This window comes from Pteropus medius, unplaced genomic scaffold (genome assembly GCF_902729225.1).
Source record: "Pteropus medius unplaced genomic scaffold, Ma_sr-lr_union100, whole genome shotgun sequence".
Classification (NCBI taxonomy): domain Eukaryota; kingdom Metazoa; phylum Chordata; class Mammalia; order Chiroptera; family Pteropodidae; genus Pteropus; species Pteropus medius.
This window is the reverse complement of record NW_024349803.1, coordinates 13,783,382-13,810,071: the sequence shown is the minus strand read 5'-3', so window position 1 is coordinate 13,810,071 and position 26,690 is coordinate 13,783,382. Positions and strand designations below refer to the sequence as shown.

At 38.2% G+C, this 26,690-nt stretch overlaps 1 protein-coding gene across 1 annotated transcript; it reads right to left on the bottom strand.

Moving 5' to 3' along the window:
* Positions 1-2,620: 2,620 nt before the first annotated feature.
* On the bottom strand, positions 2,621-25,671 carry CCDC174 (coiled-coil domain containing 174). Its single transcript, XM_039837366.1, has 11 exons — positions 25,528-25,671; positions 23,307-23,411; positions 22,457-22,557; positions 16,791-16,849; positions 14,552-14,729; positions 11,689-11,784; positions 10,183-10,325; positions 9,675-9,769; positions 9,021-9,150; positions 7,192-7,344; positions 2,621-6,157 (listed from the first exon to the last, which is right to left on the bottom strand). Exons 1-11 carry the CDS (start codon positions 25,567-25,569, stop codon positions 5,859-5,861), a joined length of 1,401 nt encoding a protein of 466 aa, XP_039693300.1. The 5' UTR covers positions 25,570-25,671; the 3' UTR covers positions 2,621-5,858.
* Between the last annotated feature and the right edge of the window lie 1,019 nt (positions 25,672-26,690).

Below are 26,690 nucleotides of genomic sequence, written 5' to 3'. Positions count from 1 at the left end.
ACTCCGAGTTTACTAGATGATGCTACAGGTTAGTGTGGATGGGGGAGGGCTGTGTGGAAGGGGTGGGGCAGGGGCCAGCAGAGAGGAGCGTGTATAAAATGCTGAGCTTGGACTTCATCTTGTAGGTGATGGGAAACTCTCAAAGGACTGCAAAGGCAGCATCTGTATTTTGGGGTATTTCCAAGGGCTGGCGGTAGGGTGAGAATGTGGGGTAGGGAGGAGTGTGTGAGACATACAGCTGCTGGAGGGATTAGCCAAGGAGGGGAGCAAAACCCACAGCAGCCTGAATTTCGCCTACAGTAAAAAAGGATTTTCAGTTCTAGGTGCACTTGGAAGGGTACTTAAATTGCAGATACAGCAAACTGCCAGGGCACACAAGAGGGAACAAGCAGATAAGGGGTGAAAAGGAGAAAAATTCTGAACAGCTTTCAGGAAAACCAAGTGCACTCAACTAGAAGGAAGCTGAGGGGGAAATTTGGGTACAATGACAAGTCAGAGTACTCTCATTTTTATAGATTTAAAAAACAAAAATAGGGCCTACTGCCTTTTATTGGCACTGATCCAGGAATACATTTTTGGGTAGAAGCACATACAGCTTTATAAAAACATAATAAAAGGTAGCTAGCTCCCTTAGGTTATCTGGTGCTGGCTTTCTTAGCTATTTTCTCTAGTTTCAGCTCTCTCTGGTTTTAATCAGAAACACTCTGATAAGGACAGTGAGCAGTCCAGATGTACTGCATGACTACAATCTGTGAGCAAGCGGGGCTTTAGGCTAGGACAGGCATGAGAATAAGCCCTCACTTGATGCATGAAAGAAGTGTAGATGGGACTGGGAAAATTAACAGACACTGTCCTCTCTACTTCTCAGTATATCAACAGTTCTGGACAGATGCTTGAATTCTCCTCGCCGATGGCAAGAAGAAAACGCAGAGCTATAGAGAGAAGTGGATCTGAGAGTAAGCAGAGTTGGGGGCTGCACAAATGATAAAGCTTAACCGCTGGCTACTGAGTAAGGTTTACATGTGAAACTGGAACCTCACAGTCACCCCTCATCCTGGACTGGAATTAATTCACTTGCAAGCCACTTGAATCCTCCACCTCGGAGATTTATTGTGGTACCAAAGGCCCTTATTAAGACAGGTCTTCTGGGAAGACCCATCGACAAACATAAAAATGATCAACCCTTTAACCCAGTGATCTCAGTTCTGAAAGTAATACCCAAGGAGACGGCTGAAATAGTGGAAGGAAGGGACTTGGGTAAAGATCAATGTTGGTTAAATGAAACAAAAAGATGCCTATAGCCACTTCATTACTAATAGTGAAATAATGCAGCCAGTCGACAACCGAGGAAGTATCTAACAATGATGTATGTTAATCTGATAACTATTGGGCAGCAATTAAAAATAACTGAGCTGTTTTTGAAATGTTAAATTAAAGGAGAAAAAACTCCAAATGGTATGTTTACATTGATTACACATTCCATAAAAACCTATGCAGATCATAATTAGAGAGCTATAAAGCCTTATCTTTTTATGCTAAAGATGATTTATTTTTGAAGAAAAGACAGTAAAACACAGGTCCCCTACAAAGACAGCAGCACTGTTCTTAGACACTCTTGTGACCTGGGAGACCTGGGCTGGGAGCAGGGCCCATTCTTGTGTTTTCTGGTTTTCATAAACACACTCAACAACCTTGACTGTATGTGGAGAGGAACTGCCACAGGAAACGCCTCCACAGTGCAGGGTGAAGAATGAGGGATCAAGTCTCTAAAGCTACTCCCCATGTATCAGACTTAATACTGATAATGATCAAATAGAAATAGAACACAATGTAACCCAGGAAAAATGCTTAAAACCAGGCAAAACTGCCACCAAGCAGATGAGTTTTCAGAGTTAGGGAGAATGCTGCAGTTAGAAATGTGTAAAGAAAAGAAGCTGTTTAAACGGAGAGTGAAAAAGAGTATTTCAAACCACTCCCACTACTGGATACACACATTTACTAGGTGTAAATATATAAACACAGCCCAGAACTAATAAACACAGTAACAGATTAATACTAGGCCTGGGTGACAGGTTTTCACTAAAACACCTTGCTTCATTTGATTGCTTTGATTTTCCAGTTTTCCTAGATCTCCCCAAACCTCCCACTCCAACTCACCCCTCACACACACTCTTTAAACATTAAGCTAGATGTCCAGGACCTCTTCTAGGCAAAATGACTCACCCAGCCAGTTGGCAAGGACAAGCGGGAGGACTAGGGGAGTCTCATTTTTGCTCCCAGTTTTCAACAGGTGAACAAATTATTTTCAATGATCATTACCTTAGCCATGTAGTTTTTTACAGGAACTGCTTGACATGTTAGTTCAATTTACTGGCTGAAAGAGACTAAATATGGTGTGGCGACTCTCTGTTGCGTTAACTGTAAAGACCAGTACCCGCCCTCATTCCAAATTCTAAATTCTACTGCCTCCTCTGTATGTCACAACAAGGTTAGTTGAAAACCACCCCATAGGCTGCACTACGGCTTTAAGAGGAAATAAATTACACAAGTCTTTGGCAAATGTATGGCTATACATAGCAGGAATCTCATGTATATGGATTTAGAGTTCCTCCTTTGGGAATTTTGCAAGCAAACAAAATGATTTATTTAGCCAATTCGAATGAACTGTATCAAAACACACAAAAGGCCTGGAGAAAAGATTAAAATGAAAAAAATAATTCAAAGCAATTTCTGATCCAAAACATTTCACTTAGCTCTACAAAATCATGAATAAGGTGTGGTCATGTTATCTGACAAGGAGTTTTACCACTACTTGCTCCCAAGTTAAACACAGCCATAAGAATATCTTGAATGCTTCATGTACACCTGGAAAAAACTGTTTGTCAATCCTTTAGTTACTACCACTGAGAGGATGACATGTAGTCAGACTCTAGAGCATGTAAAAATAGATCATTTAGAACTGTACTGTGCAGTACAGTAGTATAAGACATGTCTTTTGAGCATGTGAAATAACATTAGAATGACTAAGGGGCTAAATTAATTTAAATTTAAAACTTGGTACCTGATTCAGTTATTTGCAAACTTTTAAACATGGTAAAAGATGTTTGGAACAATTCGGGCATGTGAATCTACTTTTTCAACTGATATTTTATGAAGTCTAAATACAGATCAAGTATCCATGATGAAAATTTATATAAGTAGGTACACAGTGGATTTTGAAGACTTGGTGTAAAATGTAAAATATCTCATTAATATTTTTCGTATACTGATTAAATGTTGAAATATTTTGGATATACTGGACTAAAGTATACAAAATTAATTTCACTTTTTAAATGTGATTCCTTGAAAATTCAAAATGAAACAATGGTTTACATCATATTTCTTTTGGGCAGTGCTGTTGTAGAGTGTGGATCTGAAGTCTAAGACCTCTCATGCCATCTGTTGGATACACTTGTACAAAACAGGCCTATGAAAAACAGTAAAACTAATTGTTAACATCTGAAGAACTCTGGGTCTGAAATAGAAGAGAATGTAACAACTGGGCTCACAAAAGACTAAACTAAATGTCTGCTGTTAAAAGGGGTTTGGAAATAGTTTTATACAATCTTTGAAATCCTAGGGAAAATCTCAGTCATTAGTTGACAGTGATGATGAGCCAGTATGCACAGACTGCTTCACTACCCACCCAAGGTGTTCTAGGAGACAAAAGGTTATTTGGTGGCCTCTTTCATGATCGTTGGCTCCATACTCATGGGTGTACTGCTGCCTGACTAGTCTTCCTGTTTGTCCCTTTTTCACAATTTGCCCCAAGTTCTTCTGCTCTACCTTATAAATACATCTTCTTTCCACCTTTCTCATATCTATTGTTTGCTTTTCTTTTTTCCCTTTATGATTCTAGGACATCTCACAATTCTATTTTTTTTAATATTCCATTTTTTTCTGGCTCTTTTCTTGTCCTACAAGCTGTTTTAGTTGGTTTTGTAGTTAGAGTTCTCACATTTAGATCTTGATCCACTTTGAATTGCTCTTATATGCAGTGTGAGCTATGGGTCCAAATTCATTATTTTGCATGTGGATATTTATTCCAGAATCATCTGTTGAAAAAACAATTCTTTCCCTATTGGATGGTTTGGCACCACTGTCAAAAACCAATTGACTATAGATGTATGGGTTTATTTCTGGACTTTCAACTCTACTCCATTGATCTATGTGTTTATACTTACATCAGTACCACATTGTTTTGATTCCTATCGCTTTTTAGTAAGCCTTGAAATAAGAAAGTGTGAGTCCTCCAACTTTGTTTTTTCAAGATTATTTTGGATATTATAGGTCCCTTGCAATTTCATGTGAATCTTAGGATCAGCTTGTCAATTTCTATTTAAAAAAAAGCAGCCAGATCAGTTGGTTTAAATGTGTATTTGTTAAAAGAGGTATTTGCCTGATTAGGCTGACAAAATGACCATTAATAAGTCTGGCAGCTTTGTCTGATATGGAGTTTAGAGGTCAAATTTTCTGGAATTTGGGATTTGATTTTGGGGCAACAAGACTAAGAGCAGAGGGTTTTGGAGAAAGCATAAGTCTGGAACAAACCTGAGCCTAAACAAACTACATTTAAGCCCAGATCTGTCATTTAGATGTCACATGACCTGGGATTACTTGCTGATCCTCTCTGCACCCCAGGTTGCAATCTGTAATGAGAATAGGGGCACCTTCACCAACACCCCTATGCTGTGGAAATGGAAAACATGCTTATCACGAAGCCCAGGAGAAGGCGGACTCCTTTGGGCATGCAGAAGATCTGCTCTAGCACATTCATACAGGACTCACTGGCATGGGAGGTGGCCATATGAACCCTGTGCGCCTGGTGGCCAACTCCTACTGCTTGTTTGCAGCTGTAAAGAGGACACTGAGGTGCAGCAGACCAAGGATGGGGACAGTACCCAGGCACAGGTAGCCCTTCTGGTGCTCTGCTCATTCACCCATTGTTAGAAAAGATGAAGAGACCTACCTGCCCCTCACTCCAACCCAAATCTATCCCAATCAAGTTTCTGAGGTGACTCAGCTCCCGAGAGTGATGAGGGCCTACAGTGGGAGTAACAGGGAGGCAGGTGAGCTGAAAAATCCTTAACAGTTAAGGAGCATCTCACTCTCTAACCAGACTCAACAGCTCCCACATGTACCCTAGTCATTAACACATACTTACTGAATGCCCACTATGCACAGGTGATGATAATCACTTAGGATGAGATGACAATAAAAGTTAGTGACTTCAATTTCCACTTCTGGATTATGAAGTTCTACCTCCTGGTCTTCCTATTGTTTATGTTATAGTCCACCAGCTTCAGGGTCCTCTTGGAGACTAAATCACTTTGCCTTTCACACAGTATCTCCTCATTTGTCACTGTCTGATAGACAAAAGTTATTCCTGAGAGATGCTCTATCAATGGATCTAGAAGCTGAATCCTTGGGAAAAAAGACATCTATGTGCTAGTATTTGCAAAAGGAAAGGAATGGAGTCCTCGAATCTGAGTAAGTCATGGGACTGGGTGTAAAAGAGACAGGATTACAAACTCCTTGGTATCAAATATTACAGAATATTTCTACTTTACCACAGCTTACACGTAAATCCAGATGAATATGTCTCCTCCATACCAATTAGAAAGAAATGAATAGCCAAGTGGCCACAGATTTCCCACAGTACCATTCACTTTCTTCCTTGCTGATAAATCCAACCTGTGTCTTCTATGGAAAGGACAGGAAGATAAAAAGTTACAATCAAGTCCCTAAAATCATTTTCCCCGCTCTGGGAGAGGAAGGCACCATTGACAGTATGGACCCAAGTCAGAATGTTTTCTAGTTCATGTCACTTGTTTATAATATGATATCATATCATCCAGAGTTTCAAAAGTGACCGTGGTTGTTTGTGGCGGGCTGTTGGGGGCAGGAGTGGATGATGTATGTGAACAGCTGGGGTCATGGCTCTGGCCAGGGTACTGCCCTGGGTCACTGTATGTAGGTGCAGATCTGCTCCAGGTCTGGCTACTGAAAGAACCAGTTTTCTTTTGACCCACAAAGTAATCCGATGGTGGGGCAAACTCAGGATCTCTCTCAGCCCGGAGATCTGACTGCCTCTTCGACCAATACCCAAAGGAAAATTCTAGTAAAAACAAAAAAGTATTATTAGAACAGATTATTGAATCAGCTGAATCTTTACTGTTATTACTTTTCGGTCATTGTATGTATTTCTCAAAAGCCACCTCAAATTCTCTGGAGAACATGGATAGCAATAACAAAGCTGTAATATAAAGTATAAGGAAGCAGAAGGGCAAAGGTTTGAGGAAGGCTCTGGAGACACTGTCAAAAAGGCACTAAAACTACATTTGAGAGGGAAATATAGAAAAATTAAACACTCAAGTTGCTTGTGTAACACGATGCTGTAGGTCTTCAGAGCAAACACAAATGTTGTTCTCTGAGTTTTAGAAGGCACAAGAAACCTATCCAAATCTAAGTAGGTATTTCATTTCTATTTCTAACAGTACACTCACCTATTTGCATATCTTTTATTTTAGTATTAGACCTCATCAGTTCAAACAGCATGAGCTACTGTAGTGCTAACACAATCTCTTTCAAAAAGGTATAAAACATAGTCTTCTTCTGAAGAGAAGTTGCTGTGGACCCTACAGGATATTTACAGAAAATTCTGCATAACCGAATGGAACATATGTAAATCCAGGTTAATACACTGACATGCAGATCATTTCAACTGAACATAAAAAGAGACTGCTAAAAATCTCAAACAGAATACATTAAAATACCAAACCGTCATGAGATTTTATAAATGGTTCCTGAGAAATGGCATTCCACAGTTGCAAAACCACCTGAGGGCGGCACAAATTTCAGAAAACTTCCCCCAAGTGCTTCTAAAAAGAAAACTCATCCTTTTGACATGGTGCCTTGGGAACCCTGGTCTTTTGTAATGACTCTTTCTAGTGCTCCTGCTTATAGACAGCTACTGTCTGGGTACTGAGAAGAAACAAGTTCAAGGGTCTAGAGAATTACTTAAGGCTCAAAGGACCGCTAAGACTCACCAGAATCACACTAGGATGAGGAGCTCAGAAAAACCTCCTGTGCAGGTTTTTCTATAGCCCATTGCTAGAAAGGTTTCTACACCTTGGAGCCCAGCCCCCTTACCTTTTCCTCTGTCCCACTCCCGGACATGTGGCACTCCAGGCCTGGTATCCTTCCTCTCCTGAACGATGACTTCTACTTTGCTGCTCTGAGCAGAAACATGTGGAGTTGGCACGGCCTCTGGTTCTGGTGGCAAAGGCCCGATAACATCTCCATCTATTTTTTGCAAAGGAATAAGACTTCATTATAATAAAATTTAAAGCTACTTAAAAATGTTTTTAAATAAAATATGCAAATCCTGAGAGTAGAGGTAATAACCAGTACTTACTGAGCACCTGTCAAGTCCCAGGCAGTGGGCTAAGTACTTTGTATACAATAATTCATTAATTCTGTAACAACCCTAATAAGGTCAGTATTGGTATCCCCATTTTATCTCCATTTTATAAATGAGGAAAATTAAGCTCAGAAAAGCTGCACAGGTAGAGTTACAAGAGCTAGGACTCAAATCCAAATTGGATGGATTTTAAAGTCTCCGTGTTACCCCAGACCAATTACTGAAGTATCAGAAAGCCCTTAATTACTCAACTAAAGAAAGGGACTCAGACAAAGCAAAGGAACTTAGTGTAGTGATGAAGAACTAGAGCCTGGCAACAAGCTACAGGCTATTCATTTTGACCATGTTTTAAAAGAAAATGGATTTTTTAAAAACACTATGGTGGCGTTTTACATCTGTGAAAATGACAGATGTTCGGGAGCAAAAATATGCAAAGTTTAACATGTTACAGGGAGATAGCATTTACATGAAACTAAACTGATGATTTTCTAATTCATAAGTATTTCTGGTCTCCTTTCAAAGCTAAACTGAAATTGTGTTTAGAACTAGAAAATGGCCCATGGCTTAGCATAAGGCTTGTGAGGGCTGGAGAAGCTTTATATGCCCCTAACACCCACACATCCCATCTTCCTTTTGGGACCAGAATGCCCCTGTTTCAATTGGAAACATAGCACCTTGCTAGAGAAGCTATTCTCCAGCCTCCCCTGTAGTGGGTGCTACACCACAGACTTCGTTCTGGCCAGTAGGATGTAAATGCATAGGCTGTGTGTGACTTCTGACTCACATTCCTGAAAAGGAAGCTGGTTTCCCTTTCTACTCTTTCCCCCTTCCCCAGGCTGGATCATGAACAGGTGCTGGGAAGCAAACTTTGAATGCGCAGGTGAGGGCAACCTTCTAGGGAATGGCAGAAAGAGCAAGACAGGAGGAAGCTAGGGACTGCATGGCCATCTGGGGCAGAGCTACTACCTGCCTGGACACCTAATACCTCTGAAGTGTGAAAGAGAGAAGACTTCCCTCATGTTTGAGGCAGTCTATGTAGGGGTCTCTTCGTCATGGTAATTTAGCCCAGACCAGCATAACCCATACAGTGAGCTAGTTTGACCACAACACTCTTAACGGTGTTTCCAAGTGTCTTAACAGTCCTTTGGTAAACTGTCCACACTCGTGTTTGTAAATTCTTTATTTCATTACATACTGTGAATGTATTTTTTTCTTTAAAATAAATTAATATATAATAACCAACAAAAACTGTAACCACAGCAAAAAAAATTAGGTTTAAAACAACTAAACTGAGTCTCAGTTACTGAACTGTTCTGTTCTATGAAGTGAAACAATGTACTATTAATTACCTTAACTATAACCGAAAAAGACTCCTTGGAGTGCCACTCCGCATCACTTTTTGTCATAAAAACTGCTCCTGACAGTACCTCAAGGGTGCTTGCTTAGAGAATAAAACTAAATGGCTAATTTCTGTATTGTAATTATCAAGACATTACTGAGACATGAATCGAATTAAAATTTTTCCCTTTGAAGTTTAGAATCATGAGCCATGACATACCTCTATTCTCTTCCTCTGCTCCGTCATCTTTTGTTTTCATCTTTTTCTGTCGGAGTTTGGCAAGTCTTGCTTCTAACATAGCTTTTCGCTTTTCCTTTACGTTTTCTCGTTTTGTTCTCTGATCTGTTGTCTGTAAAGAACAGAAAATTATTTAAGCCAAATGCATATTTCTGTTTAAAAGGATGAAATGATTAATGGTATTCTAAAAATAGACTGATTTTCATGCCACCTCTAAGAAGCTATCTTGGAAATCTTCGAAATTAAGACCCATGAAGTACTCTTATGCAAGCCCTCTGATGTTTTTTGAAGTTTATATGAGTTTACAGAGCATCCTGGAAGGCTTAAAAAAACCAACCAGTTCTGTTCTACTCCTTAGTCCTTTATATAACTTCCTATTTTCTCACCCACGCCACTCCAATCATACCATAGTTGAAACCAAATTTAAGACATCAAAGTTACACAGGTTACTTCTGAGCAGCAATAATCTTAAAGTCTGAAACACCAAAATAACACAGCCACTTATGAAACCTATAATTGCATTCTGAATATCAATTTAAATTTCTAATTAATTTACCAGGTTTTTTTGCAGTATGGTCCAAAAAGAAACCACCTGCTCAAATCCTTCTTAACATAAACTCTGAATTTAATTTGTACCTGTTCACGCAGCATCTCTAAAGTTTTCATTTGCTTGTTTCTTAACTCTTTATCTCGGGCAAAGGCAAAATATCCAACACCAAGTTGCCGGGCCTCTGAAATAAATCAAAATTATTCAAAACATTATAAATTACACTAAAGCCAAATATCCTACAAGAAACTTGGCAAAAAGAAATACAGTGATATTTGGCACAGGTTTTTTTTTTTTTTTAAGGCAGCTAAGCAAAAAAATAAATTAAAAATAGTTTTTTTCATCCTGTTTGCCAAACCTAACAAAAATTCATTAATTTTCAGTCATAGGCTGTTTCCACTTCTCTTGGGGAACAAACCCTCTATTAGGAAGATGTTCCCAATATGAGTATTTTTTAGGCTATTAAGTGAACAAAAGGGATATTTTCCATTTCCAAAGTAGAATCTTTCTATGTAAGAATTGCTGCTTTATGAATACTTTATGTTTGCCATTAGTTCAAGATAAAAAAATGATTTAAAAGCTGTAAGATGATTATACCATTTTCACGAATGTCTTCATAATGTATGGGCCCCATTGGCCTTTTCAGGGCCTCCCTTTCTTCTTCCTCCCATTGCTGGCGTTGAAGTTCTTTTCTCATGTCTTCAGATAGTAAGGTTTTTTCATTAGCAGGACTGACAAAACTAGTAGGAGAATAAAGCAAAAACTGTCTTTAGACAAGAGCTGTGAGTCAGTAATGCTTTGATTCAGTCAGCTGGATCATGGATAAGTAACTCTAGTTGAAAAAGATGACAATTCCCTACAGAGGTTTCCGATCTACTAGACCACTAGGAAATTGCAAAAAAAGATTTTCACCTTTATTCATTAGCGTAATGTAATCCTGACCGCACTCAAGACAAACCACTTTCTTCCCTACCCAGGTCGTGGGCTGAATAGAGGGAGGCAGCCCAGGCAGGGAGGACACCATCTCTAGATGGTCTCCCATGCAAGGCCAAGGAAGTCGCATAACGCTGTGGCTGGGCCAGTGCCTCATGTGTTGTCAGACAGCTCAGGGCTTCTGCACTTCTTCCTTTGTTCAGGCCCACCTGAGCCTGGAGGACCTGGAGAAGGTGGACCTTCTCCCAACACATTCCACACAAAAGCTGCTCTTAGTGAGGTTAATTTTTTTCCCTGGGATGTTTTAGTAACTTATCTCTTAGGTGTATCTTAGGCCCCACAGCTATAAGGCCCTTCCTTACTTCAAAATGCAAAAAAATATAAAGAAAAAGTTAAGTCAACTTCCTCTCTGCCCCCACTTGCTGTGGGATAACCAAGTATATATTCTTAAACATCTTTATCCACAAGGGTTTGTTGGTTTGGTTTAGGCTTATGCTATATTTGTTACTCTGTAATTAGACATCCTTCCAAGTACAGGCATACCTCACTTTATTGTGCTTTATCCACCTTATTGCACTTCACAGATATTGGTTTTGTTTTTTTGTTTTTTCTTTTTTTTAATCGAAGATCTGTGGCAACCAAGCACTGAGCACATAAACTGGTGTCATTTTTCCAACAGGCTCAGACGATGGTTGGCACTTTTTAGCAATAAACTATTTTTTAATTATGTACATTGCTTTTTTCAGACATAATGCTATTGCACACTTACTGGACTACGGTATAGTGTAAACATAACTTTTATATGCACTGAGAAATCAAAACCAAAAAATTCCTGTGACTCATTTTACTATGATATTCGCTTCATTGTAGTCTGAAACTGAAACCACAATATCTCCATGGTATGCTTGTAAATAGATATAGCTCTAACTCATTCCTTTTAGTAGTTACACAATATAAATCATCCACTTAAGGTTGTGCCCTGAGTGTGGATTAGGTGTGCATGTGTATGCTAACCATGAAAAAAAGTGCTTCAGCAAATATTCTTATACATAAAAAAAGATCTCCTTACTGGAGCACCAAAGATAATTAACTAAAAACAGCCTCGCCCACAAAACTATCCCTGTGTCTGCATTTCAGACATGGGCAGAACTTTGCATATAACACACTTACAGCCTCCCCTGGAGATTTTTATCCATCTCCAGCAGATGTGGCAAATCCTTTTTCATGCAGCGCCGGGATCGCCCTAAAGAATCCACGTAATCCACCCTGAAATAAAAGTGAAAAGATGTGAAGGCTTTGTAAATGACATATGGTTCCCTAAGTTAGGGAGTTAGTGCATAGTAAAAGAAAAAATTAACGTAGGCCTCACTACCAAGGAAGCCTCTCAACCCGAGAGACCACTACCACTGATGTGAACATACTTTTTAAAGATAAAAGTTGACATACAATAAACACATTATGCTCTTTATTAAATCTTAGTTTTAGGAAACACAGAACATGACTGATGATGTATGTCTCTGATTTCAAAAATAAATACCCAGACAGACACTTGCTGCAACATCTCAGAACCTAATCTGGTTTAGACAATTCTAAATATTTTATCAGCATTGTAATAACTTTGTTTTGTACCAGACTCAACTTATTTCCTCGGTCCTCCCAAATTCAACATTTTATTGTTTCTTTTATTTCTTCTAATTGGTCTAATTCTTCCCAATGAATCAGAAATTTATTTCTTATTATAAGTCATGGTATTTTGGGGATGCTTTTTAAGTAGGAGGGAAGCCAAGCAAAACACTTTTTGTACCACAAAAGTACCTCACCAGCAGGCCAGTCTGTTATCTTTTTACCCTTAGTTCCTCTTTCCTAATCTTGCCCAAACTAGCTAGGGAAGCCAGGAAGACAGCAAGGCAAATGAAATACTTTCACTTCTCACAACAGGAAATATGGGTAGATGTTCATGGAAAACATTTCATTTGCATTCCGATGCAACAGATTTTTTATTTTTTTAATTATGGGCAGGGAATTTCCCACAGCCTTTAGTAGGGTGCTAAAAACAGAGAAAGGGGCCGGTGTTACTGGTGGACCAATTCGAGGTCAGATTTCCATGTATGTGACTGTACTTCTGTTAGTAATTTCTTTCCTCTCACACATGCTGATTCCAATTGTCGGCCCATGATTTAAAAACAGAATGGGAATCCATCACTACAGTCCCAAAGCTGATTACCACAAGAAATAAAACCTCCAACTGAAGGAAGCAATTTCTTTCTTCTTTTTTTTTTCCTTAAAAAAAAATGAACAGAGAAAGAAAACCATCTAGCCAGATGGTCTGAGTAATTATTTACAATATTTTTGCAGAAAGATTTTCCACCACCTGGAATTTAGCTACCAAAAGATTTTACAAGCAGTTAATAATTTTGGAGCCTAATTTTAAAATAAAAAGTTTCAGAATTGCTTGCAATGTGTCTTTCTTCACCATATGGTGGCATGTGGCACCTTCAATTGCCCTCCAAACTCTTCAGATCACTGACAAATTGCTTGTAATCCTACACGTAATAATAATAATAATAATAATAATAATAATAATAAAGACATTAAATCTTTCAAAGGAGATGAGATTTCTGCTCTGAAAAGCAATCATATTAAAAGTACCAGAAGTTTGCCTCAAATCTCTGTTAATGAGGCCAGTTATGTGTTAATAAAGAAAAGGTAAGACCCAAAGGAGCAGAAAGTATTTAAGTGTTACCAGAGTTCAGAGGGAGAAATCACTTAGAATGAAGCGGCGTTGATGGAAGAGACTGTACTGTATGTGCTTCTCTTTTGGTTGTTTATAGCAAGCATGCAGCAAGATAACCTACTCCAAATATAAGTTTTTAGAAAGTAGGTAAGAAGACACCTGTTCTGTCCCAATGCACATGTTTTCTCTGGACACCATCAGCAGTATGAAGATGCCGTTCTTTGTGCTCCACAGTAGTTGGGTCTGCTCTCTTCAGCTCATAAACAACTCCTGCTCAAAGGGCTCAATGCTGGCAAAAGTCAGCTAATGCTGCAAACAATCCTAAGCAGTTCCTGACAAAGACCCCACAATGAGGAGGATAGTTGACCCTTGAAGGGAAGATGGGTGGGCTCTGCCCAGGCAGGAGGATGGGCAGGCAGAGTTATTCCCAGAACATTTTCAAAGCATCAGTGCATCTTTACCTAATTTTAAGTACTTATAAACAAGTTTCTAAACAATGTCTTAAGTAGAAAATCATTAGAATGGAATTTGCATTCTGGTCTCTTATTGACACATTGGTCTCTTTATAAGTTAAAGACTAGTTTGGTTTCCCTATCATTCACCTACATGTAGGTGAAATTCAGAATAATTTCAATAATAAATATTTACAAAATGCCTGCTTATACTCCATAGACAGCAGTTTCTTGGGTATCTTAGTCAGTCTTACTTCCTGTAGGGAGTTTAAGGCAAACAATCAGACAAAGACGGCATTGCCATCCCTGCTTCATAGGTGAAGAAATTGGGCCTTAGAAAGGTAAAGAACCTGATCAAGGTCACATCACCAGAGAAAGGCAGAGCTAGTGCTGTCTAGGTCCAAGGTCTATGATGTCTATACTGTATTGCCAGAAAAATGTCACAGCCAGAGTAAGGCTTACTGGGAACACATATCATCAACTACCTAGACAATGACTCTACGATGTCTGAATAAGGATATGGGTAAGGCAGCAGCTCTAGTAACAAGGGAACATACTTCTGTTTAAACAACTCTTTCACATTCATGAAAGAGGCATATGAATGCCTCCCGTACCTGGCACAATGCCTGGTACATGTCAAGAGCTCAGTCTTCATTTGTAATGATTTCTTCATTGGCACTACTGTTTCTACACCTGTAAATCCAACCTTACTTAAAATGGAGTCTTAAAAGAAAGAAAAATGAGGAAGAATAAAGAGAAATGGTTTGATAACAACCAAAGTCACTGTCAAAAAGTAAACGCCAAGTCTGATGATGATAATATGATCAAATCACATAATATCACCAACCATTCTTCACTGGGGTCCTGGGGAGGAGGTATATCTTTTTCAGAAAGATTTTCTTCATCATCATCTCCTTCTTCTGCCTTTCTAGAATCTCTAATGGCACCAAACGCCTTCGCTTCTTTGTGTTTGTCTATGATCTTCTGTGTGAAATCCACAAGGTACATATCTTCCACTTCTTCATCTACGATATAAAAATCAATTGTCAGATTCTTGATATTGACGAAGAAAACCACATATGGAATTGATATGAAGCAGTAACATGAATCGCTGGGTGGCTCCATGCCCTTGACGGTTCACTAGTTGATGTCTCCACCCCCAGAACACTTACAAATACACAGAGCCACCTCAGGACCTGATAGGGAAGCTATAAATAGGCTATCAGAAACATACAAAAAAACACGCAAAAATTCTTTAAAAAGTCTAAAGTTTTCTGCTGCCCTGTCAATATCCTAAGTAATACTGTCTCAGAATATAATTTTAAGATAAAACTATTTAATTTCAAAAGACTCATGCAGCCAACTGTATAATCTAGAAGAACTACTTTTCCCATGTCATCAGACTAAGACAATAGACCTTGGTTGTTATAGGTGATGCACTTCTCTAATCAGGTGGGCTGTAGCACTTAATCCTAATTATATTATTGTGGTATAATAAGTATTTTAAGGGTCATAATATAGGTAAAAGAAGTCACTTGAATTCTTTTCAATCCAATGAACATCGCTTTTAGGCAAGACACAGTGCCAAGATCTGGAGGACATTCAGAGATGTGTAAGATGCTATCTGCCCTCAGGGCTTATGACCTACTTGAGCTAAAACATCCACTTTCAGTTAAATAGCAATCCATGACTTTAATTTAACCCAGGATATTTGATGTATTCGCAAATAATATTTACATGAAGTTTCACGATGCAGGATTTAAGATACAGTCACTTGAGACTTTTTCTCTGAGATGGAACATATATTAGATTCTCTATTATCTGGTACTAGTGTTATCCCACTGTACAATGGAGAATAACTGAATGTCTAAAACTTAATTTGCCCAAACATGTTAGCCCAATATGCCTATCGGGAGGTGGGCCTATGGTTTAGACAGAACCAAATCTCTACATCTACAGTCATACTCCTTTGGACCTGATTTCTGTATAAACAAATAAAGTTTGAATCTGAAGAGAAAAGCCTTGAATTTTTTTAAATAAAGGTTTTCTCAGACAAACAGCTGTTTTTAAAGCCACAAAATATCTCAAATGGGAAAGAGATGTACTTTCCTAGAGCTGAGTTACAAGACCACATAAAAGTGAGGCCTCCTGGTTGTTGGCCGCCCCCTGCTGTTTCTTCAGGAAAAAGGCAAAGCCTCTTCTCCCCATGGTCCCTAGCTTTGAGTGCCTGGCTGCCATGCCAGGCTTCCTGCTATGCAGGAAACTGCCCCTGCTGTCTGGGAAGAAGGCGCTCGGCTGGGAGGGCAGCCTATGACCGGGGTTTGGCCTGCCTCTCTCCTGCTGCCCTTCTGCCCACTTTCCCAGCTCCTTGGGCCCAGCCACACTAGTCTGCCTGGCCAACTCTGGCCCTCTCCACCGTCTGCTGATCTGCTCTCGTCACTCTCTCCTGTAGAATTCCTTTCTCCAGCTCTCTAAAGCCCTTAAGACCCCTATTAGAGCCCCTCTTCTCCTTAAAGACTTCCACATATGACTTTGGTAATGAAATACGTACTGCTTTATAAAAACTCTTCTACTGTTGTCTAACTGTAGGTTGGATTTCCTTTTCTGGGAGTTATAAGAAAAGGGGGATTTTTTTTTTTTTTACTTTAAAAGCAATTATAAGCACATCGCAGGAAAAATAGAAAATAGAGAAAAACGGGGAAATAGAAAACTTAACTCTAGCAACCTGATATAACTCCTTCTAGTTTTTTAACACAGATGTAATTGTTCATAATTGTGGCCTATTTAGACCTAGTTTCCTAACTCTGCTTTGTTCTGTGCCCTTTCCCTTCACTGATGACAACCCCGCTGAGGGCAGAGGCAGAAGATCTGGCTTATACTGTACTTGCTTGTCCCCTCGCAGCACCCAGCATGTGCCTGGCATGCACTGGACAATTGGAAAATTATCGATTTTCTTGTCTCTGGCACAGAAAGTAATCAATCTGATTTGTTAAATTTCTCTCTATTGTTATAGTTGTTAATGAATAACAAAATACCATAGGGCTGTATGAATTACAGAAAAGTGCAAATAAATAATTGTTATTTACCTATAAAGTCTCCTTTAGTAATTTTTTCATATAATTTAGCTTTTTCTTCCAATTTCTCCCTATAAGAAAACAAGGCAAGTATTAGAAATGTCTTATAACTGCCACCTTGGTACAGCTGCCCTACCCTCAGCATCACTGCTGTAATATGCCCAAGAGGCCCAACCTGATGATGAGGCGGCCGTAACTAGAGCTGACCACACCAGCCTGAAGAAACCCTAAAACCCAGCTACATCTCTTTGCCAACTAAATGCAAGCCTATGTTTCTCTAAATTCGTGACTGTATCTCAGTGCCTAAAACAATACCTGGCACATAGCAGGTGCTCAATCATCAATTCATTTGGTGAATAAATATATGAATGAAGATCCTAACTTAAATACCAGATGTAACTTAATATCAAAAAGAGAGATTAATGTCTAAACAAAAACATTTTCAATTTACAACCTTCCAAGCAGATCACCAAATTCGATGCTAACACTTTGCATTACTGTATTCATACAATGGTCCCTGGTTGTCCATGGCTTATTAGGCTTCTCTAAGGGAACTAGAGATCAACTTCTTCTAAGTCTGTTAAAAATGTGTTAATACCAGTTTTACACAGAAAAAGAATAATATATTCATGACATACAGCTAATAAAAAACAAACATCAACCTTGGTATTTCAATACAGCAGCCTCGCTGTTCATGTTAATTCTGGTGACATTTATTTTAGTGGGCAGAAACTAGGTAAGATGGCTAGCAATTTATTTTAGAAATACTTAATGATGGTAAAGAGCCCCAAACAAGTCACCTGAGCTTTTATGAAGAATCGTACTTAATCTTAATGGAAATTTTCATTTCTAACAGCATTGTGAGGCAATAAGTTCCTTGGTCACAGGGCTGTGTGCTCTGGAACAAGTTACTTAATCTCTCATGTACCTCAATTCCCACATCATAATAGATGGGAAAAAAAAACAGCACTGCCTCTTAAGCTTGTAATGAAGATTAATTAGATAACACACGTAAACCATTAGTGTGTCATCTTTATCTTCATCATCTGTCATTCAGCAAGTATTGACTGTATGCCTCCTCTGTGCCAAGCACTGTTTTAAGTGCTGAGGACTCAGCATTGAACGAACAGTCTCAGCTCTTATTGAGTTTACATTCTAGATGGGGAGAAAAACAATAAATAAATCACTGAAAAAAAGATTTTAGACAGTGGAAGTGCTGTGAAAGGAAGGACAAAAAAGCAGGGTTTCACTGAAACTCTTTTTATGCATTAATGGAGTGCTCAGTGAAACACCTCAGTCATTTCAACTTCTAAGAGGTTAAGTTGCTCTATTTCAGAGGGGGCTTAATGTAACAAACTATGTTATAATAGAATCTTATTGCCTTAGTGAAAATAAAACTTTAAAAAATTAAAAAAAAAAAACCACATGGTCAGGACAGAGTAACTGGGCAGAACACTATGTCAAGTAGGGTATTTATAGGCAAAAACTTTCTGATGGCAACATTTGAGCTTAGGCTACATAACTAGAAGCAGCCAATCATGGGAAGATCTGGGAGGAGGAAACAAGTCAGGCAGAGGAAAGATGAAGTGGAAATGAGCTTGAAATGATCAAGGAGAGGTCAGCGTGGTAGAGGATGCTGAGCAAAGGAGTGTTACAAAATAAAGACAGAGAAACGGGCAGGGACAGGAGTGCATGAAACAGAGTAAGTCTGATACAGTGTAATTAAAAAAAAGACTGTTTTAAGGTGGCAGGAAGAAAATACAAATGAATAATGGAGATTGAAGAAGATGTCAAAGAAATGGCCACTGGATTTAGTGGATGACGAAGTCACCGGTGACTTTAAAGAACAATTTCTTCGGTCGAGTAAGGAAGGTGGAATTCAGAGAGTGCTAGTACGGAACACTTATCTGGAACCCACTATGTACCAGATACTATGTATTTCCCAAAAGGCTTCATGAACTAAGCGCTAACCACTTCAACTCACGGATAAGGAAAGTGTCTTAATGGATAAGTAACTTGCCAAAGGCCTTATACTCTCATGGAATTGTCTCTGTACTGAGCTCTGGAGAGATGCAGAAGTCCTGCATATCATGGATAGACTTGACTCCTCACAAGCATAGTGAAACCAAAGTAGTACATAAAAAGTTACCAGATAGAAAAATCACATTAAAGTGCCAAGGAAAACTCTGTTATAGAGTAAATAATAAAAGAGTATTTCTATAGCTAATATACACAACTGTGAAACGCTGAAAGCTTTCCTCTGAGATTAGGAACAAGACACGGATACCCATTCTTGCCACTTTTATTCAGCACAATATTGAAGGCCCTAGCCAGAGCGATTAGGCAAGAAAAAGAAATGAAAGGCACCCCAATCAGAAAGGAATAAGTAGAGAACTGTCAATATTTGCAGATGACAGAATATATGTAGAAAACCCTAGAGATTCTAACAATAAACTGTTGAATAAACAAATTCAATAAAACTGCAAGATATAAAATCAATATATGAAATCTGATACATTTCTATACACTAATAACTACCAGAAATAGAAATTAAGAAAACAATTCCATTTATAACTGCATCAAAAAGAATAAAACACCCAGGAATAAATTTTTAAAAGGAGGTGAAAGACTTATACACTGAAAACTATAAGATACATGAAAGAAAGAAGGCACTAATAAATGAAAAGGTATTCCATACTTATGGATTGGAAGATTGGAAAAATTAGATTTTTTTTTTAAGGTGAGGCAACCCTTGGTTGACCTCACAGATTGCAAGGACCTTGTCAGCTTACAATCCCTTATTTTTTTATTTTCTACGCCTACAGAACCTGGTCTTCCTAGGTGGTTTCCCATTCAAGTACCAGGCCCGACCCTGCTTAGCTTCCGAGACCAGACGGGATCGGGCTTGTTCAGGCCGGTAGCACGGCCGTAGATGGAAAAATTAATATTGTTAAAATGTCCATACTACCCAAAGCAATCTAAAGATTCAATGTAATCCCTGTCAAGATTCCAATGGCATTGTTCATAGAAATAGAACAAATAATCCTAAAATTTGTATGGAACCAAAAAAGATTAAATAGCCAAAGCAATCTTGAAAAACAAAGCTAAAGGCATCATGCTCCCTGATTTCAAACTATGTTACAAAACTATAGTAATCAAAACAGTATGGTATTGGCATAAAAACACACACGCAGATCAATGGAACAGAACTGAGAGCCTAAAAATAAACCCATGCATATATGGTCAATTCATTTATGAGAAAGGAGCCAAGCATATACAATGAGGAAAGGAAAGTCTCTTTAATAAATAGTGTTGGGGAAACTGAACAGACACATGCAAAAGAATGAAACTAGATCACTCTCTAACACCATACACAAAAACTAAAAATGGATTAAAGACATGAATGTAAAAGCTGAAACTATAAAACTCCTAGAAGAAAACATAGGTGGTAAGTTCCCTGACATCGGTCTTGGCAATAATTTTTTGGATTTGACACCAAAAGCAAAGGCAACAACAGCAAAAATAAATGGGACTATGTCTAACTGAAAAGCTTCTGCACAGCAAAGGAAACCATCAACAAAATGAAAAAGCATCAACCAAATGGGAGAAAATATTTGCAAATCATATATCTGAGAAGCAGTTAATATGCAAGATAAAAAGAACTCAGACAACTTATTAGCAAAAAAAACCCCAAACAACTCAATTAAAAAATTAGCAGAGGATATGAATAGACATTTTTGCAAAGAAGACATACAGATGGCTAACAGGTATGTGAAAAGATGCTCAACATCACTAATCACCAGGAAAATGCAAATCAAAGCCACAGTAAGATATCGCCTCATACCTGTTAGAATGACTATCATCAAAAAGACAAGAAATAACAAGTGTTGGTGAGGGTATGGAGCAAGGGGACTCCTTGTGTACTGTTGGTGGGAATGTAAACTGGTATAACCACTATGGAAAACAGTGTAGAAGTTCCTGAAAAAATTAAAAATAGAACTACCATATATCTAGCAATTCCACTTCTGGGTACTTACCCAAAGAAAATGAAAACACCAACTTGAAAAGATTTATGCACTCCCATGTTCACTGCAGCATGATTTAAAATAAGCCAAGACATGGAAGCAACCTAAGTGTCCATTGATGAATGAATGAATAAAGAAAATGTGACACGCACACAGTGGAATACTATTCAGCCATAAAAAAGAATGAAATCTTTCCATTTGTGACAACATGGATGGTGAGGGCATTATGCTAAGTGATTTAAGTCAGACAGAAAGACAAATACCATATGATCTCACTTATACGTGAAATTTAAAATAAAAACAAATTAAGTTCATAGATACAATAGATACAGAGAACAGACTGGTAGTTGCCAGAATCGGGGGGTCAGAGGTGGGAGAAATAGATGAAGGGGCTCAAAAGGTACAAACTTCCAATTATAAGATAAATTAAGTCCTGGGAATGTAATGTACAGCATGGTGACTACAGTTAATAATACTGTTTAAATATTTAAAAGTTGCTAAAAAAGTAAATCTTAAAAGTTTCCATCACAAGAAAATGCAGTAACTCATAAGTGGCAAGATTCATCAGTGATTACACAACCACTGTGTGGAAATGTGTTTGTGAACAGGATATTCACAGAGTCTCATAGTTTCCCCCCTTTATTATTATTATTTACGAACAGGGAAGGGCAACTTTATGGTGGAAAAATCTAGAAGACCTACCTTAACCAAGGGATCAAACTTATTATCAAACTGACATTATGACCCTCACAATGTGACTTAATGGGAAGGACACATTACCACCTAGATGGTGTTCTTATCAAAAACAGTTAATGACTAATCAGATTGTAGGACCTTGTAAAAACAACTGGGGTGAACAACAAAAAGGGAATTGTTTTAAATTAAAAGACACTAAGGAGATATGACAATTAAATGCAATGTGTAATCTTGATTGAATCCTGTGTTAAATAAAACAACTTTAAAGAACATGATTGTATTAGGATAATATGGACCATATAATAGATAATACTATTTTATAAGTGTTAAATTTTGGGAGTATGACAGCAGTATTGTGATTATGTAGAAAAATGTCCTTGTTCTTAGAAGATATATGCTAAAATATTTACAGGTAAAGTATCGTGATGTTTAACAAAGTTTCTCTACACATAGGAGTGTGCACACACAGGAGAGGGGTAGGGGGAGAGGGAGGAGAGAGAGAGAGAGAGATGGCAAATGTGGAAAGATATTTGTCATCTTAAGTGAAGAGTATTAGAATGTCCTTTGTACTCTTCTTTCAATTATTCTGTTGATTTAAAGTTTTTCATGTTAAAAAGTTGGGGAAAAAATTTAGTTTCTAAATGCTATTGTCATACCACCTAGCCCAGAACCACACTCCCATGGGGACACTTCTTAAACATCTGTTGATAGATAATCTTAGTACCTAAAAAAGGCTCAAACTGGGACTCTCATCTTTTAAACAGAGGCTATGTCTTTTCTTCTTTTAAGACTACATCTGCAAATTATATTATTTTTAGAGTACATTTTATACTGATAAAGTATTTGGCAAGAAGAATGATAAAAATTAAAACTAAATCAAAAAAGAGTAAAAGTTGAACTTTCATTTTTATGCTTAAGGCCTCAGCAGTAACTACACTTATCAGAGTTCAACTTTACCTTGCTTTGTCTAAAGTCTTCTGTTCCTCAATCTTCTGTTCAGCATCCTTCTCGGCTCGATTTGAAACTCCTGCATTCTGTTTGCTCCAGATACTTGGTTTCTGGAGAATAATTTAAAAAGACAAAACAGTACCACCAAGTATGACTGCAAAATATCTCTACTTGTACATCGGAAAAAAAAAAGAGACCATTAGATCTATGAATCAACGGAGATAACTAGATATTCTACCAGCCAACTTACGTCCTGCAAATAAGAGTGTACATGGCAAAGCTGGAACTGAAAAAAAAAAAAAATGCCCTAAACTGGATAAAGAATTTCTTTATACAACTGCATAGGATTACTTCTATTTTATCTCCTGAATGATTACAGGAGATATGCTAATGAAAATGTATACATTACAGAGAATTAATAATACAAATAGTAGATATACTACCTATAAAATTGGAAAACTATTCATAACTCTTAAAGACCCTGATTTTTTTGCTATATTTCTATATTATCTGTTTGTGTTTGGAATTGGATTTATAAAACCTATGTAATTAGATAATCTTCTATGAGAATACAACAAACTACTTATTAATAGCATGTACTTTTCCAAAAGAAGTGCTAAAGAATTAGAGTATTAAAATGTGCTTTTAAATAATATTACTAATTTCTGTTTTAATATTTAAGACATGTAGATGTTCAAACAGAAGACAGAGATTTTTCCTTAATATTTATATGTAGAAGACAGAGATTTTTCCTTAATATTTATATGTAAGCAGACACCATGGACACTTTCTAAAAACCTAAGTATGATATAATTCTCCATGTCTGGAATCAACGGAAATAATCAGATCTTATTTTTACCTTATTAGTTAATTTTGGTTTTCCCAAAACTCCAGAATCTTTTAGAAGTTTTTCTTGTTTGAATTCTTCTTGTTTTCGGAAGAGTTCGGCCTTAAGGTCTACCAACTAGAATAAAACCAATAAACAAACAAAAAACATTTAATTCTATGAGGGACTGGATTTCCAAGCTACTATAATTCTCAAAGCAAGATTTCAAGTTTCTATAAATGGACAAAAATGGATACAAATTTAAAAGTTGACATGTAGAATCTAGTATAAAACAAAACCAAGTCATATTTCATCCAGCTCTGTTAAAAATGTATTTCTACTCTAACTTGCAATATTCAAAGGCTTTCTTTTGGGCAAAGGATGAGTGATAAAGCAAAGTAAATGAAGTTTGCACCTTTTAGATCCAAATTCAACTAACATTAAACACCTTTCTGACTGGCACTGTACTTGGCTTTTTCATAAGGTATAACCGCATTTAATGATCACAATGCATTATTTCTATGGGGAAATATCTACATGAGTGGCACGTAACACTGAAGAGTAGGATACAAACATGAATTAGATATAGTCGTGCTTCATGTGAAGCCTACGACCTAATAAGATAACTTATGGTACCAGTAAAAAGTAATAAATGCTTTAAGAGTGGAAGAAAGTAGCATAAAAGTTCAGGTAAGGCAACATTTCCTCCCAGAGTGATAAGAAGCAGCTTTGAGCTGAACCTTAAAAGACAGGCAGATTTCAACAACCAGAAATAAAGTGGACTGAGTGAACGGTAAGAATGGTCCCAAATTTGTGTTAGTATGTTTTAGAAACTCTAGTTTAACTCAATCACAGTGTTCAAGAACAGGAAAGACCAGGGCAAAGGAAATAGGACAACTGAGTGAATACCCAGGCCTAGCCCTTGTCTGTATCAGTCACCACTGTTTACTCTGCGAGAAAAAAAATATGACAGTTGATCCTCTTTAAGGATTGGGAACAGCTGCTTATTATACACATGGGCATTTGTCAATTTTAACTTATAAAGCCCAGCATCATGGACTAACTTTTAAGGGAAATCAAAATGACTGAGTTCAATGATTTCTATTTTGGAAGAAATCAACTTAAAAGCAGCCTTAGCAGGAATGTTAATAAAGCAAAGGGCAGATCATCCCAGGACCTTTTATTCTAAATTTTAAAAAATAAATTTAAAACTTTCACCTTTTCTTCCAAACTTTCTTAATCACATTAATTTTCCAGCCACATTTTCCTATTCTGCAACTACTTTTGAATTTCAAAAGATGCTCAGAAAATTTTCAGTTCCCAGATGGCCTTCCTATTTATTATCATTGCTAATTTTAACCTGTTGGGATAGGATAACTTTAATATTTATAGCTCTTTGGTTCCGAATCCTCAAACATCATAACGAATACCAATTTTCAGTATTACACGAGGAAAAGGGGCTCAAATACTGGGATACTTAGATGTTTTCCTTTATACTCCCCTTACATCCTAATACTTAGCAGTAAATTCAAGATTAAATCAAAGGTTAGGCAATTTGTTCTGATGTAATGGAAAGGGCAACACACCTTTGGAGTTAACCAGAATGAGTGAGCCAGTTCTATCACTAAGAATTCTGTGTGTAAGCTGTGAAAAGCCACTTCGTCTTTTTGGGCGTGGATTTCATCAACTGTACAACGGAGACATTACTAGCACTACCTCCTAAAGCTGTGGGGAGGAGTCAACGAAATAGTGCATATAAAGTGCCGGCACAAATAGGTACCCTTCTTCCTAGAAGTAGCTAACTTTTAAAAAGCTGCTTACACCCTACCCTGCCAAACCCTACAGCTCCCAGGCACCACATCCTATGGCTGCATTAACATCTCTTTAGTTCCTAGTCGGGGACGCTGGGCACTCTCGGATCCTGGGGACTAAGTCACACTCTCTAATGTTCTGGGAGGACCTTCCTGGTCTCTGGATAGTAGGAAAACCAGGAAGCGGAATGTGTAGGAAAGCAAGCACAGGCCGAGATTCTTCCCCGACCGTAAGGGAGACAGGCTGGCAAGGAAGCCTGGCTCGGCTGCCTCGAAGAGAGGCCAGGAGACACCTAACCGGGAAAAGAGACCAGGTTGAGGTTCGTGTCGGACCGGCGAAGCCGGGTCCGGGTTCCTGTTTGAGGGGAGGCCAGGTCTCGGACTCCGAATTTAGAAACAAGCTAGATCGAAATTCTTGTCTGATGGGTGCGGGGAGAACTTACCGAGGAGGCCGTAACTTCCAAAGGTTTCTTTCTTCGGTCCATGGTCGCGCCAGAGTTCCCCGGCCCAAACGGAATCCTTCAAGGTATCCCGCATACCTCCCACGCCTTCATTTGTCGTAACCGGAAGTACCTTTCTGATAGTGACGCTAAGTTTGCGACGCTCGCGCCATCTTGAGATGGTCATGGTGTGGTGCCCCTGAGTCCGCCACCATTTTGAGAAGGTCGTCGGTTCCCGCGCTTGAAGCTAACTGCTAAGGCCATTTTGAAGAGGGCGGAAAATGAAAATGCCTAGTGTTGGCACCATCTTTAGAAGGTCGGAATGGCTTTCAGTAATGGATGCCATCTGGAGTGGGACAGATTTTGTGTGGCTATGGCGCCATCTTCGGGAGGGAGGAAAGGACACATCTTCAGAGTGAAAAGAAAAGTGAAGTAGAACTGGAAAAATTTAAATACCATTTGAAGACCTGCTGTATGCCAGGCACTGTTTGATAATTGTCATGCGTTGACTTATTTAATTCTCACAAGAGTCATATGAAATAAGGATTATTATATTAATCTTAATAGAAATAACAACCATCATAACAGCTAACATCGATATAGTACTTTTATGTGCTGGCAATTAGGTGCCACTTTACATAATTCGGCTTGTGAGAATATGAACTCCAGAAGCCATCTTCCTCAGTTAGAATTGCTCCTTCACCACTTATTGGCTCTGTGACCATGGGAAAATTATTTAATTTCTCTGTGCCTCAGTTTCCTAATGGGAATAAAACAGTATTTACTTCGTGTGGTTTAATGAGGACAAATGAGTTGAATGAGCTAATCTTGATAAAAATATTAATGATTAGGGTTAGACTAATGACACGCCCCCAGCACCAAAGATGACCATCTTCTTTTAATCCCCAGAATTTGTGACTGTGTTACCTTATACAGCAAAGGTGAATTTGCAGGTGTGATGGGGAGATTATCTGGGTGGGCCCAATGTAATCACAAGGGTCTTTATAAGAAGGAAACAGAAGGGTCAAAATCAATGAGAGAGATTAGAAGATGCTACACTGTGGGCTTTGAAGAAGAATGATAGGATCACATGCCAAGGTATATAAACAGACTCTAGAAGCTGAAAAAGGCCAAGAAATTAGTCCTCTTCTAGAGTCTCCAGAGGA